The following is an 18,714-nucleotide window of genomic DNA, read 5'->3' on the forward strand; positions in this document are numbered from 1 at the left end:
ATGCATCGAAAAACAAGTGAATCTCGTCCGTTGTTTACTTTTTTGTTATAAACTGGATTCCTCATATAACAGACTCAAATTGAACGTCAACAATGGTTAGGTTCGGATTTGAGTTTCGACATTCCTAATGATAAAATTAGTTTTAATATCAAGACTTGTTGGAAATCGCGAACGTCGCAAGAAAAAAATTTGGAACAAAGAGTTTGTTCCAATATGAATATTTGTAGCGACACAATTGAGGTGAAATTCTGAAATAAAAAAAATATACAAGTGTACTTAATTTATTTTATACAGCCAATATAAATAATAATAAAAAAAATAATAAGCAAATTAAAAGTGAGGGTCATAAAATGACAAAAAACATGTTAATAAATTCGTTGAGACCCAAATTTAGTTCTTAAATTTTGACTTGGCCTTTTTTATTAGCTATATTATTTTCTTGTATTTATATCTGCGGTCATTAATCCCATTAATTAACATACCATCTTATTCAATCTGTTTATTTTTGGCTAAAATGGGACAAAACACGAAATATCATTTAAATTTTATTAAAGTACGCTAATAAGACGTTGGCCTTAAAAAGAGTTGTCATAGTATGAGATGGAATTAAAAAAAATATATTAATTTCATAGATTAAAAAAGAGTCCCCAACGTACTTATTATTTGTCATTTATCGATTACACTAGCAAGCATGAAGAACTTAATCCAGTAATAACACACCGAAATGCCTATATTATTTTAAAAAAGTGCTCTTACAAGTGGACCGATAATAACTTAAGATAGTTAGGAACGACCGCAAAGAAATCATCTTCTAAAACAAAAAAAAAAACCTTCATAATCAGTAGGTCCATTTGGGGTATACGACGCCACAGACAGAAATTATCAGATACCAACATCCAACTTTTAACCCTACTCTTTTTGTGTGGAGGGTTAAAAAAAATAGTCTATATGTAATTGAAAAAAAAGAAAAATATTATTCTGAAGCCGTTATCAGTAAATTGAGAGTTGACTTGCTTTTGAACCCAAGTCAATTTCGATGATATTTTGATAATAACCAGAAATTTACAAACGTACCACGATCTTCAAGGATCTGATTCGATATGTATGAATACTCCGACTGATCCATTATAATCCCTAATTTGAATATGTAGTCCTATAAGTGTTAAAAAAAAATATGTTTTATATTATAATACCTGGATAAATTTTCAAAACAACGTCTGAAAGGCACTGACTAATTGCCAAGTCCTAACCTATCTAACTAATTTTAAATCATGAAGTAGTACGTACTACTATATAAATAATGACATGTAACTATTCTCATAATTACTAATAAAATAAAATTTACGCCGTTAAGCATCCATCGGAGATAAAACAATAATTATTGATAAAAAGCAATCACATCAGCATCATAACGGTTAGCCCAATTAATGCGATGATCGGCGAAATCCTATAATAACCTTTGGGGCACTTTTTTACCATAAAATCCAGTTAAAAGGTCAGTTCTATACACAGTATTGTTTATTCAAACATAACTGTTTAATGTGAATATAAAGCGTGTTGCTTTGCGCAGACGTCACTTAAGTCTCGAACGACTGTGAGGACAGTCCTTCGCCGCGTAAACTGTGTAAAAAAAGTTGCATGTAAGTACACATTTACGTGAAATATATTTTTTTAATATTATATATTTATTCTCAGCCTATTGATTTTACATTTTGGTCATCTAATTTAATTTGAAGATCGTTTGAGAGAATCGTTATTTGTGTACTGTGTTTGTATTGAAGCCGGTTTTTCAAAAATTTTTAGTTTTACTTAACATTACAAAAATTCCTCTCAAGCGTGATGTCATAATGATCACGCTTTGGTAGAGACTCGTGTCTGTCATGATGTTAACAATAATGTAGTTTTTGTGTTTATTCTATAACCAACTGACCTTTGTGATGGCTATTTAAACTTTAGATAAATATTTCTTATATTATGTATAAATGTACGATCAAAAATATTGCCATATGATTTAAAAAGTCTCATTTTAATAAATTATACTTCAATGCAATAAAATAATATTATATCCTCCATTTCATATTAATAGTTATGAAAGCGTCGAAATTAAAAAAAAAATCATCATTCAACCTCATTTCTTGTAACTGTATTAAACATTATACATATTATACGTTTTTAATTCATTAATTAATTTATATAATTACTTATCGAATACCTATTTAAATAATATATTATACCTTTTTACATATATTTATATAGGAAAACTTATTAGTTAGAATGTAGATACAGAAAATTATATAAAAAAAAAAATTATGACATATTATTTTTCACAGTTAAGCGAAACAGGAGGCGTTTGATATGAAGCCATTATTATTAGGTAAGTGGAAACATTATAACCTAATTAAATTATCCTAAATACATAAGAAACTTGAATAACATTTTATTATGATGTTAAATATTTTAAGAGTTTTTTTAAGCAAAAGAATTAAAGGGGTAAAATAACGAATGGAAACATCAAGTATGATCACAGATTATGTCATAAATATTCTTGTTGTGTTATTATTTTGCAATTCAAATTATCTGTTGACATCCATGGATTTGTCACTAGAATATTTTACATTAATTTGTTGAAGAAAAATAGAAAATATTGTTAAAATATTTTTTTTCGTTCAATGGTGTATTGTGTTTAAGTTATTTTTAAAAAATGCGAAAGAAGTTGTAGTTAATATATTTAGTAAACCTTCTTAAAATAAATGAACTGTCAAATTTCAATAATTTTAATTAATGTCATATCAAATTATTTTATCGTACGAAATATAGTTATTACTCACATATTTTATTTATTACTGAGTATATTATTATTATCCTGTTAAATATTAAAACAGGAAATAGTTTATTGAACACGTAATTTTATTAATAATTTAAATCAAATCAATAATTATAATTAAATAGTCGATATATTCTTTTAAAACTTAAGTAAATATCTTATCGCAGAAGTGCGGTGATGACTTTCCCAGGCGGTATGCGCTACATTACTTAGTGTTTTGTAACGTCAACAAAACAAATACATAATTTGTTTTATTAAAAATATTAAGAGAATTTTTCTTATTCAATTATAGCTAGGCCATGTATCCCAGAAAATAAATTTACATATGCTTGATTTTAAATAAAATATTGCCATATATGAGTATGTTACTGCCTCATTCAAAAACTTCATCAAACATGAAATTTAACTTAAACTTAAATAAACATAACATAACTGTATTCGTTAGCCTAGATTAGATAGGAAAATTTAAGAGATACATAGCAAGTTTTATAAAAGTTTACGGTAAAATAATTTTATTAAAAAAATATTATTTCAAATGTATAACATATTAATGTCCTTCTGCTATCTGTCGTCGTGAAAGTACAATAGCGTAGGGTCAAACGCGTGCATTCACCGCTCAGTGCCTTACTTGTTCGACACCGAGCTAGATTCTATTAGTTTCTTGCAATAGATTTATAGCTGGAACCTGTAGAACGGATGTTTTATAGCAATGTAAAAGGAGGGGACTGTTTATTCTTTGATTTAAATAATAACTTCAATCCCTGTGATAATATATTGCTTATTTTAGTTTAAATAGTCTTTTAACTGTATATACGTATAGGAATGATAACACTAGCAGCGAATTTTGGGTTTATTTGCCTCAAAATTTTTAAAATTATGTTCCCTTTTATAAGAACATCAACGCTAAACAATATTAGTTACAATAAAAAAAAATGTACCTTTATTGTTCTTAACGAATGTATTTACAATTCACAGAAATATTTATTCTAATCTTAGATCTCTTTCATATGATTAGTGTGTACAAAGAAACAAACGATTTCATCTTCTTACTTCAACTTTCAGAACGCGGTAGAGCATCAACTGACATTTTCGTCTTGAAACTAGTTATTGTCGGTAGTCGAGATATATTAATAGATTACAAAAAATAAATTTACCAATACTAATCTACTTTTTATATTAAAATCATATTTTTAAACAAAGTCTTAGCGAACAGTGTATCTTGTTGTAGTATTTTTTTAAAGAAACCAATACTTTTCGAATATTCATAAATATGAGACGCTGCTAACCAATAATAGCATTCAATTGATTAAAGATTTCCCTTAATAAAATCGTATTTGTTAAATCAATTTACATACCAAAGAGTATTTATTGACTTTCCGCCAGCTATATATTCTTAAATACATATCAATTAAAACATAATTAAAATAAGATTACTTGAAATAATTTACTACAATATATCTCAGCCCTTACTTTACGGTTAAGTTAGTAAGCTCGCGTGATGTTACATAGGAAGACTTTCTTAAATAATAAGTGCAGCGAGTGGTGTATCGTTTAACGGTAGCAAACTGACGCTGGCCGCGTTATTTTATATATAATTATGTGTTTAAAACTAATTTTATTGTTCATACATCGTGTTACATTTATGTAGTCTAACGATGTTTATATTATATTACTTTTTATAACCCAAACTTATTATAAAGGTCGAATAAGATACATTTTTTTTAAAGCCATTTCGTTAGTAATTTTAATTTAATACATATCTGAAAAAAAATATATATGTATAAGATAATATTGATATTTACATACGGGTTTCTTAAGTTGTATACTTATTATATATTTCTTCTATTCCCGATATCTCTAAGGCACGTTTAAGACAAAATAATTTAAGTTATAATTATGGGAAATTGCATGTGGTCAGTGCATTATACCGCTAGATGGCGACCCACATTGAGCCGGTTCGGATACAACACAGTTATCTATATTTAATTTAATAAGAACATCGGAAAATCACAATATTAACAGATATATTAGCTGGTTTACATATCAAACTGGTTATATGTCTTTAAAATATGTAGGTAAAACTGTATTCATTTATGTGAAACTAATATTTTTCGAATTATACTACGCTTATTTTAATATTTTTAAAACTACATACTCCTGACGTGTCGGCTACTATGCAGTAACCGTGATCACGGTTGTTGCATACTAGTTTCATTAAAATTAATATTCAGGAAAGTGTTAGATCTCATTGTGTAAAACTGTATTCATTTAAAGAAAAATATTTTTTAAACGAACCGATAGTTTTCTACACATTTTTAACATTTGTTGCATACTTAGGTATATTGTGAACATTTAAAATATAAATATAGTTCTGGGGTCAATAATTTTATTTTAAATAAACTGTTAACTATCACGTTTGGATCGTAATGCCATAATAACATTCTTGTTGCAGTTTTGCTGGTGGCAGTGGGGCTTTCAAGTGCACGGTGGTTACGCAAACAAAGGTCAGATCAAAACAAAGAAGCATGTTTCGTTGGCAAGGCAACGTATGAACTTTCTACCACAATGTTACAGGTAAATAAACCACATCAATATAACTGACGGAACGCTTTTAATTCAATCATTAATACTAAAATTGCATTTATTTTAGGGATATTTAGATGATGACACAAATATCGCGTTTTCTCCCTTGGGCTATTCCGCGATCTTGGCTATTTTGGCAGAAGGAGCGACTGGTGAAACTAGAAATGAATTAATATCAGCTTTACATCTGCCCGAAGATCAAAATCTCACAAGGAAAACTTATAAAAATATCTTAGAACGACTTAAATATAGGAACGAATACAAATATAATCAACCCGAATTGAAAAATTTCTTTTACATTTACAAAAATTATACCATCAATGAAGACTACAAGAAGATTTTGGAAGACTATTACTTGACTGACGTTAGATCCATCGAGAGACAGTCTTCCATAGGAGACTTTGATTCGGAAGAAAATGAACCTGAAATGAAAGAAGAGGCTGCACCAAAAACAGAAGAAGTCTCCGATCTTATCCCACCTCAAGAATCTAATGAACAACTATTTTCATACGCTGTTAAAGATACACCAGAAAAAGTTTATAAACCAGCCAAGAACATAAAAGAGCAAATAAAGCTAGTAAAGACTATTGAAGACAAAAAAGATAATGGAGATGAAGAAGAGACTATGGTCGCCGTTGAAGCAAGAAACCACGCTAGGAGCCTACAAGTTTTGAACCAAAAAAATGACATCGCTTCAAGCATTTCTGTCAACAGTGTGGGTGAAAAATCCAGTAAATGTAAGATAACAAGTTCAGAATAATAACATGTAAAAAAAGGAAATTGTATGTTATTCCATTTAAGGAATTATTTTTTTTGCAGCTGTAAATTCTCTGATGCTTATTTTCAACGGTATGTACTTCCGTGGTTCTTGGAAGAAGTCATTTGACAAGATCGAACCTGGTTTGTTCTACAAATCCAGTTCAGAGAAAAAGCTAGTTCCTATGATGAAGACCCGTGGCACCTTTTTAACTAGCTCACTGCCTGATTTGGACAGTGAAGCTATTTTATTGCCATACGACGTAAGTTTATTGAACCAAACTTCTTTTCGTATTGTTTTAAAACATCGCTCTTAACCGAATTCAATAACTATATATAGTGTGAATAACCATTATGTTTTTATTATATAGCTATTGTTATTTGCCAGTGCCCAGTCAAGTCAAAACTATAAGCAAACGTATGTTTATATCATATAAAGGTTTTAGTAAATGACATATTCGTTTCTACTAAAACCGTGGGACATCAATAAAGAAACGCTTCTATTCCCAATATTATGTTTGAAGTCAATTATAAATTAAACTTGGCAATTTTACTTGTTCTAGGGTGACCGTTACGCTCTAATCCTTTTGGTCCCTCGTTCCCGAGATGGTCTCGTCCGTCTTGTCGCTGACCTCCCAGACACTACACTATCGGAAATACAAGAGAGTCTTCGTGAAGAGGAATTAGAAGTTTCTGTGCCCACTTTTTATGTTGAGACTACTACTAAACCAGTCACTACTCTTGCTAAGGTATTGATACTCATTTATTAATATATGAAACTTATTCCACTCTTAACTTCTATACTACTACACATGTGTCAATAGGTTAGTAATGCGACACGAATGTGTTCACTTCAGTTTTTGTTTAGTTTTTAAATTGCTTTAATTCTTTATTGCAGTTCGGTGTAAGCAGCATTTTCGGTCATGAGGCTGAATTATCCGGTATTTCCTCCAAAGAGGGTCTATTTGTTCAAGAGCTGGTGCAAAACGTTGCCGTGCGTGTCGACAATACAGATGCCTCGGCTGCCTCGATCTCAGGTAGATATTCTTTTCTAAATAATAATTAGTATTCCTTACTCGTTTCCCATTGTATTGTAATATTTCGTTTAATTCCATTTATTTCTTAATAGTACCGAGAAAATGCGTCGTGTGACTAAGTTGAAAAGAAACGTTGTTTTGTTTGAATGTTACATATTTTAACGATATAACATGTAATATTTTATTTTCATATCACGCAAAAATATTTAACGTATTGAAAACTACTCACAGCAAGCAACGCCGTTGGGGATATTGAAGCAATCGAATCTGAACTGAAGAGTTTACCACTATTTGAAACCAAGGGACCTCGTCGTTTCTGCGTGGAACGACCCTTTGTATTTTACATCATCGATCGCCTAGAAGGACTTGTAGTTGTGACTGGCAAGATCATCGACCCTCAATTACAAAATGACGTTTAAACGTCATATTGGAAAACAAATGGCAGAACTTGTCCGTATTATGCATTAAAATTTTAAAACGTGGCGGTCACGTCACGTATCTTCCCGCCCCGACAAATATCTAACATTTTAAACAATGTATAGTTTCCTTTTGCTGTGGGGTTGTTTATGAATAATTAGAAACCAGAAGCATTTGATACAGAAAAAGTACACAGCGTAGTATAATCTTAAGTTATTTATTTTGTAAGAGTTGTGATATTTTAAGAATAAATTATTTATTATGCTCAATTTTTATTGGATTATTGTACCTTAGATAATATGAATGCTCGTAAATTTATCACGCCTTTAATTTAATACCGATCCATTTCTAAATTAATCAATAAACAATGAACCAGTCTGATAAAGTAAAACAATTAACAATTGCGATAGGCATAAAGCGATGATTATTTGATATTTGTAAAAAAACAACTAATGTATATGATTATATTTTTTATTGAATAAAAGTACATTTAAGACAATTAGGTACTATTTCTAAAACATTCAAGTACATTTAAACTATGTTCCAAGAACAGTAAAGTGATCCGAATGTATATCATCAAAATTGCCTTAAGATTAATCTTTATTATTAAAGTAAATGTAATGCATACTACTTGTGAATATCTAAAAAACATCAAATTTTAGTTGTTTCTACCACATCAAAGAAGTTATTAATATTTTAAAGTAATTTTTTTGATGCCGCAATTTAAGTTGATGTTGTCAGCATTTATTACCTAATAACTATTAATATTTTTAAACATGAAATTATCAGTTTGTTTCCAACCAGCTAAGAATATTTTAAAACACACATAAATATTTATGGAATGAAGTTTAAAACATACTATCCCTAATGACTATTTATGTGTGACAATAATCCGGTAACTACAACACAAAATCTGGCATGGACTTAACATTTCCATAACAGTAGTTCATATATATTTTTTTAATCTTTTTAAATTGCCAATAAATTTCATCAATCCCTAATTCATGATAATCTAATCTAATCCTTCTAACCCATTTTGATTCCAATAATTTTAACTTCTTAGTTTTTTTTTCTATGAAAATTGTCTGTTAGTTTGTCTTTAATTAATTTCAACCACCATTCAGTTTTGCAAACTGCCTTCCCTTTATCAAGATACATCCCTTTCACACCTCATAGAACACTTCATTCGATCTATTTCGCTCGTCTTTCTGGCTCTATCTACATTTAAGTAGAATCCTCATTAAAAACCTTTTTCTTAGGACTTCATCAGCACCAATATAAGGCAGATAGTCAACAATGAGGGTAGATCCGATCCGATTTAATATCCATATATCCTCAACAAATTCACAATAGTATATTACCGAATTATTGTCCAGTGACATCAAGTTGGTAATCATATTATTACCCAAAAACTACAAAGTACAATAAGTAAAACATGATTTGTAAATGTATTAAAATGGTATTTTATAAAAGAAATCCCGAAAGCTTCACTTTCAACTCTTCAATAAGATATAATTGATTTCACACAATACATCCATCGCATTTATGTTTTGTCTCTTTTCTTTTGTATGACATCTTTCATTTTTCTAACAATCTCTTCATCGGTGACGTATATCTCACTGTCACCCATGTCTAGGTCATCGTTCTCATCCAGCTTCCTTATAATTTTGCAAGAGCTATGGATCATCTCAAACCCTAAATCCATGAAGATCGGAGCATTCTCACAGGTGATCCCAGCACCTGGCAATATTTGAATCTCAGATCCGAAATGTCTCAAAAGCCATTTATATAATTCTATAGCATCATTATAAACGGCAGAAGGCTTCTGACCGCTGGTCAAAATACGGTCAAAACCCACTTCAATAATATCACGTACAGCATTTCTAGGATCTCTGCAGAGATCAAAAGCTCTGTGAAATGTAACAGGCACTTGACCCGCTTCTTCTAAAACTTTAGCGCAATTTATCTTGTCCACTTCGTGATTTTCTGTCAGGGCTCCAAACACAAATCTATCCACTCCCATGTCCTTGTAGACTTTGATATCGGCAAGCATTGTTGTCATTTCATGATCATTGTAGCTGAAGTGAGAACCACCCCTGCATCTAATCATCACATTCACCTTCACCTTCTAGAATAAAAAACAGGATTAGTAAAAGGAATATTTGATACTCTCAAAAATCTCTGCCAGTTATTTTCATGTATAAGATATGCTATGAAATTATAAGAATATTTTGGACTTACCTTGCTTTTGCGGTTCTTCGGTTGAATGGAGTTTGAAGCCTGAAAAATTTATTATTTATTATATATTTTGTCTTTTTATCTCCATCTTTAATACTTATTATCTTGATTAAGGCGTAGATGTCTGTTCAAATTAGAGATTATTGAAAATACGTACCATGCTTAGAACTTCTGTGACTAAGCCAGGTGATGGAGTCAGCCCGCCTTCTACAAGGCAACTGCATAGTTCTAACTCATCGGCACCTCCCAACACAGCATTCACCGCTGATTCTAAACTGTCTACACAGACCTCTAGCATCGTTACAAATTATACTCAAAAATGATATTACTCAAAATATTTTACGTTAGATATATCAAGAAAAAGTATGCGACGCTATGAAATTTTCTTTCAATTAGATGTTTCTAGTTTTTAAGCACAACTTCCAACGTCCTACCTAGACGGAGTCCTCTAAGGGAATGGCTCAATTCGTAGTCTAGGCCCTAGCTCACGATAAACCGTAATAGGGTTTCCTTACTTATTTTTAAAGTCGGTTTTCAGTTTTTAAATAATAGCATTTTCATTGTTTTTAAAACCATCAAGAAAAGAAAACTTAAATAATATGTATGATATTATAGAAAAAGTTTTGAATTTTAGAGTGTTTGGTAATAATTCGTTTGTTTAATGAAGAAATCGTTTTCAATAAAATTAACCACCGTCGGGTAAATTATCCAAACGTTTTTAAACTATGTCATGGCAACAGCGATCTAATTGCAACCAACTTCATGTTCAATCCTTTTGTCATTTCGAGACTTACGGACACGCGAACGTCGGCAGAGTAAAGCCAACGTTCGCTGTTTTTTATTAGGTATTTAACTATATTGACAAACGAAAAACTCGTAAAAACTAAGCGCTTTTGTCTAAAAATATAATTTATGATCTATAAATTTAATTTTTCTTTTTAACATTGCACCATATGATTACCGTATAGGTTATCTTCAAATGCCTATTAATTTGTGCCACGAATGTATTTTGAAAGCTGTATTAAAATACCTGATTTTTCTAGTGTTTTAGTGATGTAATTTAAGTTCGTTTATTGACAGAGATGTCTCGAAAGAAAGCTACTGAAGAGACAGACAAATTAACACGTATCGCAATCGTGAACGCTGATCGTTGTAAGCCTAAAAGATGTAGGCAAGAGTGCAAGAAAAGTTGCCCAGTGGTGCGCATGGGTAAGCTTTGCATTGAAGTGACTCCCAATGATAAGATTGCCACGATTTCCGAGGAGCTGTGTATTGGTTGTGGAATTTGTGTGAAGGTTTGTTGAAACAAGTTTTTTCACATCATACATTAATTCAAGGAACTGATTTTAATATAGTAAAAAGGATATAAACTACTTCTATTATTAAATATTTCAGAAATGTCCATTTGATGCTATAACCATCATTAATATTCCATCTAACTTGGAGAAACATACCACTCACCGTTACTCTAAAAACTCCTTCAAACTTCATCGTTTGCCGATACCTCGACCTGGAGAGGTTCTGGGACTTGTTGGTCAGAATGGTATTGGCAAGTCCACTGCCTTGAAAATCCTCGCTGGCAAACAAAAACCAAACTTGGGAAGATTTGCTGTGAGTATATAAGATTTATAGCGGGCAATGAATTTTTTGATCTTTACAAACATTTACTACCATGAATGGTATTTATGTATGTGCCCTTCTTTGCTAGTTTGATTGGGTTATTTTAAAGAGCAAATATGAGAAAATTGTTATTCTATACTTAAGAAGTGTAAATTTAAAATTTCAATTATGAATTATCTGTGTATTTAATTTTAGGATCCTCCTGATTGGCAAGAGATTCTATCTCATTTCCGCGGGTCGGAACTTCAGAACTATTTTACTAAGATCCTTGAGGATGATTTGAAAGCTCTCATTAAACCTCAATATGTGGACCAAATTCCGAAGGCTGTGAAGGGAACGGTTGGACAGTTACTTGATAAGAAAGATGAAAGGAAAAATCAAGATGTCATCTGTCGTATGCTGGGTGAGACTCAAAATGAAATCATTAAGTTAAAAGTATTAGTATTTAGCTTAAGAAAGCAGTGAACAACATAATATCTGATTTTACAACAATATATTTTTGATCATTTGATCACACAGCGTACTAATAAAAAAATCAAGTTAATATAAAAACAATAATATTCAAATCAAAGTGTTGGTCAAAATTTGATCAATTTATAAGGAATGTTTTAGAATTCTCAACTATGCCCATCCTCAACTACATTGATGTTTTTAAACCAGTCTTATGTAATACATCATAATTATCACTAAGTTTAGACAAAGCTTATACAATCCTTTCATATCAAAATCTTATAAAGATATACTATATTAAATTATTATCACATTTTGTCTTTTGAGCTTGTTTCTTATATGATTGAGATTTTATATTTCAGTTTTGAACATCGGTCATATAACTTAGTATCAAAGATACTTGACTTATTCTACCTTTGGAATGAATAAAAATATTTATATAATATATTATTTAACTTGTATGATATTCTGAATTATCTTGTAGCTGGGGCCAGTGTGTCTGACCGTAAAATCTAGCAAGTTAAATAGAACAATATTACAATAATACCAATACTTTTTACAATATTTGTAACTTCAGACACACATTTTAAAGAATATTGAAAATTATGTTAATAAGAAACTATTCCATTTAAATGTAAGAGTGATTTTAAACTTAATAATCATATTAACAGATCTATCTCATATACGCGATCGTGAAATCGCTGCACTCTCCGGTGGGGAGCTTCAGCGTTTCGCGTGCGCCATGGTCTGCATTCAAAACGGTGATATATTCATGTTTGATGAGCCCTCTTCATACTTGGATGTCAAACAGCGTCTGAACGCTGCAAGGACTATCAGGTCACTCATCGACCCCGATAAGTGAGTGATAATTCTAATTGATGCAATAAGTAAAACCTTAACCGGTTGATAAGATATTATTAAAAGATATTTATATCAGTAGGAAATATACAATTTAATAATAGGTTTTTTGTTTAAATGCAATAATACATAACATGATATGCAACAGTGGATTGGTTGATAATACTGAAATAGCTTTTTAAATCGATGTTAAGGACGATTTACATTTTGTGCACATATACATGTAAAATTTATGAATATATATAAACTTTTTTGGAAAAATTAGTTCATGGCTGTACTAAAAAGTTTTTATATAGCTCTAAAATATATGTTGTAAAGAGGAATCCATGTTGATAAGGTATTAATTTCAGATTTATTATAGTTGTGGAGCATGACTTGTCAGTACTGGATTATTTATCTGACTTTATTTGTTGTTTGTATGGTGTCCCTGGTGCTTATGGTGTTGTCACTATGCCCTTCTCTGTTCGTGAAGGTAAGACTGCATTCAATTAATAGATAATGTAATAAAATATCTTTTTTAATGGCAATTTTGAATTATTACTTTGGAATGCAGACTATAGAAAATAAATTTTTCAGGTATAAATATTTTCCTTGATGGTTTTGTGCCAACTGAAAATATGAGATTTAGGACTGAATCACTTGTGTTCAAAGTAGCTGAATCTGCAACTGAAGAAGAGGTAAAATACTTTTTGTTTCTTTTTAATTTCCTTTATGTCTAAAGAACAATGAGTAAATTGTATAATAAATATCAAATGAAAAATTATGATATTTCAAACAGATAAAAAGAATGAACCACTATGAATATCCTCAAATGAGCAAAAAGATGGGTGATTTTAGTCTATATGTAGAACAAGGAGAGTTCTCTGATTCAGAAATCTTAGTACTGTTGGGTGAAAATGGTACAGGAAAAACTACATTCATCAGAATGTTAGCTGGTAATTTGGAGCCCGATGAAGGTAGGATATAATTTTATTTGTGTTTACTAAATTTTAAAAAAGTTCACTGGGAACAATTTATGTTATCAAAAGATTTCAAATTATGGAAGGTAACTAGTTCAAAACTAAGTTATATCATATATTCACTTATTTTGAAACATATGAAGATGATTTCATAATAAAATTAAATACTATAATTATAATTATTCACCATTTATTATATGTAATTTTAAAAATCAAAAAATAACACGACAAGTTTTGTATCATGCCATTCTAAATAACAGATAAGAAATAATTATAATTAGAAAAAATATATTGCAGCTAATTTTGTGTTTTAAATTTTAAGACATTCGTAAAAATTTTAAATCTATATTGTTAATGAAATACATATTTTTAGAAAATAATTGAGTTTCATGGTTATTATAGATAACACGTACTTAATAAAATTATTATAATTGAGTTGTAAATAATGTTAAATCAGCTATGGTGCGTATCCGAACGCTTATATAATTTCTTGTCGAATATACCATCTGGCAACCCCAAGATTTTACGTCAAACTTGTGAAATTTGTCAAAAGATAGAGATACATCGTGAAATCTATTAAAGTTATACTTTTATAACATTTCAATTGAGTTTTAGTAATTTTTTAAAACGCATTTACTTTAAAATGTCATCGATTTAGTTGTTTGTTCATTTTAGAGTAATAATGTCGAACAAAGAAGGGTATAGGTTATTTGTAAATTTAAGTGTATATTGATGATTATTATACTATATTATAGCATTTGTTGGCCGCTATAATGGCTCGGACTGAACTATTTGATTTATTTTTCCATCCTGTGTTTCAAAAGTGTTTGAAACATGCAGAATCAACCATGCCCCCGGAAGGTAAAATACGTAACTAAATATAACAAAGAATGAACATTTCTATGTAACTTAGAAATCGTGCGTTTTAGATAATTATATTTAGAATTTCGAATATCTCACGAAAATTTTTCAATTTATTGTAGTGATTTAAATAATTGAAGAGCTTTTTTACAGCAGATCTACATAATTGTGTCATTGAGTGAATCCATTTTTTTGCAAAAACATCAACCGAATTTATTTTTGATTTATTTTTAAACTTAAAAAAAAAATCATTTTACATAGTACAAAGCCTTTCGGTATTCTTTTTTACTCTTGCATTAAGCTTTATATTTTCTAGTCATACATAACTTCTACATATTCTTGTTCTAAAATGTTTGGAATGGAAATTTATTACATCTAACTCACATTTATTAAAGATATTACATATATAAATTTTTATATAAAATTAGTTAAGCATTACCCATACTAATTAGCTTACAGTAGTCAACTTTACATTCCTTTATAAAATTATCATCCATATTGTTCAAGGTGCAAACCAACTGCCACAGCTACATATTAGTTATAAGCCACAGAAAATATCACCCAAGTCGCAGGGCATGGTTAGAAATCTTCTGCACGACAAGATAAGAGATGCATACACACATCCGCAGGTATATTACAAATCTATAATATAAACTAAAAATGGTCTGAATATTAAATTCAACCAAAAAGATGTTATATTGCTCTTACATGGCATATTAACCTGTGTGTATGCCTATGGTTGACAAAAAATACTAATGAACTATTTCAGTTTATTACAGATGTAATGAAACCAATGAAAATTGAAGAGATTATGGACCAAGAAGTGCAGAATCTGTCTGGTGGTGAATTGCAGCGTGTAGCATTGGTGCTATGTCTCGGTAAACCGGCGGAGGTTTATCTCATTGATGAACCTTCAGCTTATTTAGATTCCGAACAACGTCTTGTCGCTGCCAAGGTTATAAAACGGTCAGTTAAGTTATTATTCCTATGTGAATGTTCATAATTAGTTGGTCGAGTATTGTTTGCTTGATACATAAATTGTATATGCACAGAGTGACCTTATTCTTTCTTATTCATTGCTAACATATACAACTCCTTAAGTAACCTTAATATAATATATACTAATAATACTAGTTAATTTATTCTTGTATTTTAGGACATATGATTATTTCTTCAGATTTATGTCTCCGAGTTTACTACTGCCAAATTTTTTTGGAGAATTCAAATTGTTTGGACAAATAATCATATTTCCACTATTATTTAAGTTAGATTTCCTTACTATCAAATTTTGTATGCTATGGCATCACATGTTTTTTCTAATAACAATTGATTTAATGCGAACCTGGACAATCTATCCAAGTTACTGATTAGAATAAAATTCTTTTTTATAATACAAGTTGTAACTTACCTATTGCACAGTTTTGATGCCAAATTATTAAGTAAATTGAGTTATAGAGTGATATCTAAGCACATATTCCAAATAGTGGGCATTATATTGTAATGCATTAATTTATAAATCCCAGGTTCATTCTGCACGCCAAACGTACCGGTTTTGTGGTAGAGCACGACTTCATAATGGCAACATATCTAGCGGACAGAGTCATAGTATTCGAAGGAACACCCTCGTCTAACGCGACCGCCCACGCTCCGCAGTCACTATTAAACGGAATGAACAAATTTCTGGAACTGCTCGGTATTACATTCAGAAGAGATCCAAATAACTTCAGACCTAGGATCAATAAACATGCATCTGTGAAGGTTGGCATACGACATACATTATTTTTATTTAAGTTTTTTTTTTTAATAAGAATGGTTTTAATAGAATCATGAACCTAAGTAACCAGTTAGGATAATATATTTTAAATTTACCTAAAACCTAAACACACTTCATAATTTATTTTATTTTTAGTCCTGTTGGTTTTTAAGATAGTTAATTTGTTTTGTTCTTTCACAGATTGTCGATTGTTGTTTTTTTTGTTGCTCATATATTTATAATTTAATTTTCCCAGGATATAGAACAGAAGAGGGCTGGCCAGTATTTCTTCCTGGAAGACTAAAAGCTTGTATAATATATTATTTATATATACCGGAGTTATTATATCTGTCACAATATTGATGGTTTGCCATCCGTGTATTTCCAACTATATATATATTGCTGTAATAAATCAGTTTTATACAAAGTTCTCCTTATTTCATCTACCCATGTTAATTACTCTAACAAAAATCTATCAAAATTAAAAATTTATGGCCTTTATATTTGTTCATTCTTTCATTGAAACCACATTTGTTTAATGCTAAATTGTTATGAAACTTTAGATTCTAACCTAGGTACTAATCTGAACAACATCTTACCATTTTTTTTATAATATTTCTTTATTTCTAGAAGAAACAATCATCAAATAGCAAATGTTACCTATCCCAACATTTTATTTAATTTCTACAATTGTCTATGATCTAAATACTATATTTTAACGAGAAGTTTGTTTTGCCCTCTCGTTATTATTATTAAACAAATTTCAAGGAAGTTTAGATAATCTATATATCAAGATAAATAGACAAAATATAGGTATATGGTTTGATTTTCTCATATTAACCTGGTATGGGGGGGACAGAATCTAGTACTGTAATGATATTTTAAATGAATTAGATACTATTACAAATATTAAAAGGCAATTTACAGTATTTTGTTATTAGCTTACACTCAAAGTATTTTTAACTCAATCACTGAAAAATCATGTATGACTACAGCGATAACCTTTTCCATTAATAGCACTTAATATAAAGGTCAGACGGATCGCCACCCCTTGTAATCAAATTGAAAAGAAACTACATTATCTTTAAAGGCTTCTATGAAAACCTCAAACTAAAGAATGCTGTTGACCTGCAAAAGCGCAAAATGGTAAATCTTATCTATTATTACATAATTACAAAAGTGGGCGATAACGCCCTCTTGTGAGCACTGCAAGCCTAAAGGGGGGGTGTGAGAGACCCACAAAAAAAGGGGGTGTTGTGGGGGAGGGCCTGGCGATTGATTTGTAATTTCAATTAGCTACAATAAATAAGTTACAATAGTTTTTCAGGAAAAATGGGAGCGCTAAAAAATAATTATTCTCAAATTGGACAGTAGACGAAATTAGTTTGGAAACCTCTGGTTTAAATAAATCACTGTAACCTTGACTCCTTATCCTGGTGTAATGAACGCAAGATGAATTAAAACCTGTCCTGTATTTTTTACGAAACTGCAAGTTTTTTTGAATTACAGAAAAAGTGGTTACATCTGTTTAATGCCTTCCTGTATTGTTGCTTTTCTCTAGATTGTTGACATTTTAACATTATTTTGAATCTATAATAAATGTCAAAAAAATATAAGAGGTACTCTTGTTCTTAATGTAATAGAAATTACCTATTCAATTTAAAATAAACTTTTTATTATTAAATATCGGAAGTAGGTAAATTAGTATTTATAGTGTGTCTACTTTAACTGAATTCATGTATGAACAGTCGTGTTTAGAAATAATAATATCCCTGCATCTGAAATAACCAGCTGGTGAGTAACATACTTAAAAACTTGGATTTATACGAGAAGCATGTTTTTATACTACGTCGATAGTGTGGATAATTATAAAAGTTACTCACTAAAACAAGCTTGTAAGTTACGTAGACATTCATTTCGTCAAACTTCAAGATGATTCATTCAGATCTTGATGATCTAATGACTATGAATAAGATCAATAGTAATGAAACTTCGTAACCGTATCGGATGTGTTTAATTATGAGTTGACCCGTAACTTAAGGTCTTCCAAGTCAAATCAACTGTTATTTGTTAGCAATTTCAACGAACTTTCCAGATATATTACGTTGATTTTAAGACAAATTAACCATTAATTTAATTTAAAAGTAATATGTTAAAATTATAAATGGTTACTAGTTTAATGTACGTCAAACACTATCAATAAAAATAATAAGAAACTAATAAGAGTGCGGTAAAAGATTCTCGAGAGTAAAGATGCATTAGACCTGTGAAAAGTTGAGGCGAGCTCTCCCCGACCGCTGCGGCCCCGCGGTCTTCGCGACGCCGATGACATCACCGCAGTTACGTGGAACCCGAGTT

General features: G+C 30.3%; 3 protein-coding genes across 3 annotated transcripts; 2 read left to right on the forward strand and 1 right to left on the reverse strand.

The window, feature by feature from the left end:
* The first annotated feature begins 1,526 nt into the window (after positions 1-1,526).
* On the forward strand, positions 1,527-7,886 carry LOC116773786 (serine protease inhibitor 3/4). Its single transcript, XM_032666252.2, has 8 exons — positions 1,527-1,640; positions 2,331-2,374; positions 5,277-5,398; positions 5,475-6,144; positions 6,227-6,426; positions 6,727-6,912; positions 7,062-7,200; positions 7,432-7,886. Exons 2-8 carry the CDS (start codon positions 2,356-2,358, stop codon positions 7,617-7,619), a joined length of 1,524 nt encoding a protein of 507 aa, XP_032522143.2. The 5' UTR covers positions 1,527-1,640; positions 2,331-2,355; the 3' UTR covers positions 7,620-7,886.
* Positions 7,887-8,074: 188 nt separating this feature from the next.
* On the reverse strand, positions 8,075-10,327 carry LOC116773790 (PF03932 family protein CutC). Its single transcript, XM_032666260.2, has 3 exons — positions 10,013-10,327; positions 9,859-9,897; positions 8,075-9,745 (listed from the first exon to the last, which is right to left on the reverse strand). The coding sequence occupies exons 1-3, from the start codon at positions 10,151-10,153 to the stop codon at positions 9,161-9,163; spliced, it is 765 nt and encodes a 254-aa protein (XP_032522151.1). The 5' UTR covers positions 10,154-10,327; the 3' UTR covers positions 8,075-9,160.
* A 262-nt stretch (positions 10,328-10,589) lies between these two features.
* On the forward strand, positions 10,590-16,783 carry LOC116773785 (protein Pixie). The gene is made up of 12 exons (XM_032666251.2): positions 10,590-10,700; positions 10,936-11,150; positions 11,251-11,466; positions 11,671-11,878; positions 12,597-12,783; positions 13,134-13,255; positions 13,360-13,460; positions 13,562-13,739; positions 15,111-15,232; positions 15,373-15,569; positions 16,127-16,361; positions 16,613-16,783. Exons 2-12 carry the CDS (start codon positions 10,938-10,940, stop codon positions 16,658-16,660), a joined length of 1,827 nt encoding a protein of 608 aa, XP_032522142.1. The 5' UTR covers positions 10,590-10,700; positions 10,936-10,937; the 3' UTR covers positions 16,661-16,783.
* The last annotated feature ends 1,931 nt before the right edge of the window (positions 16,784-18,714 follow it).

The sequence above is a fragment of the Danaus plexippus genome, chromosome 20 (genome assembly GCF_018135715.1).
Source record: "Danaus plexippus chromosome 20, MEX_DaPlex, whole genome shotgun sequence".
NCBI classification, from domain to species: Eukaryota; Metazoa; Arthropoda; class Insecta; order Lepidoptera; family Nymphalidae; genus Danaus; species Danaus plexippus.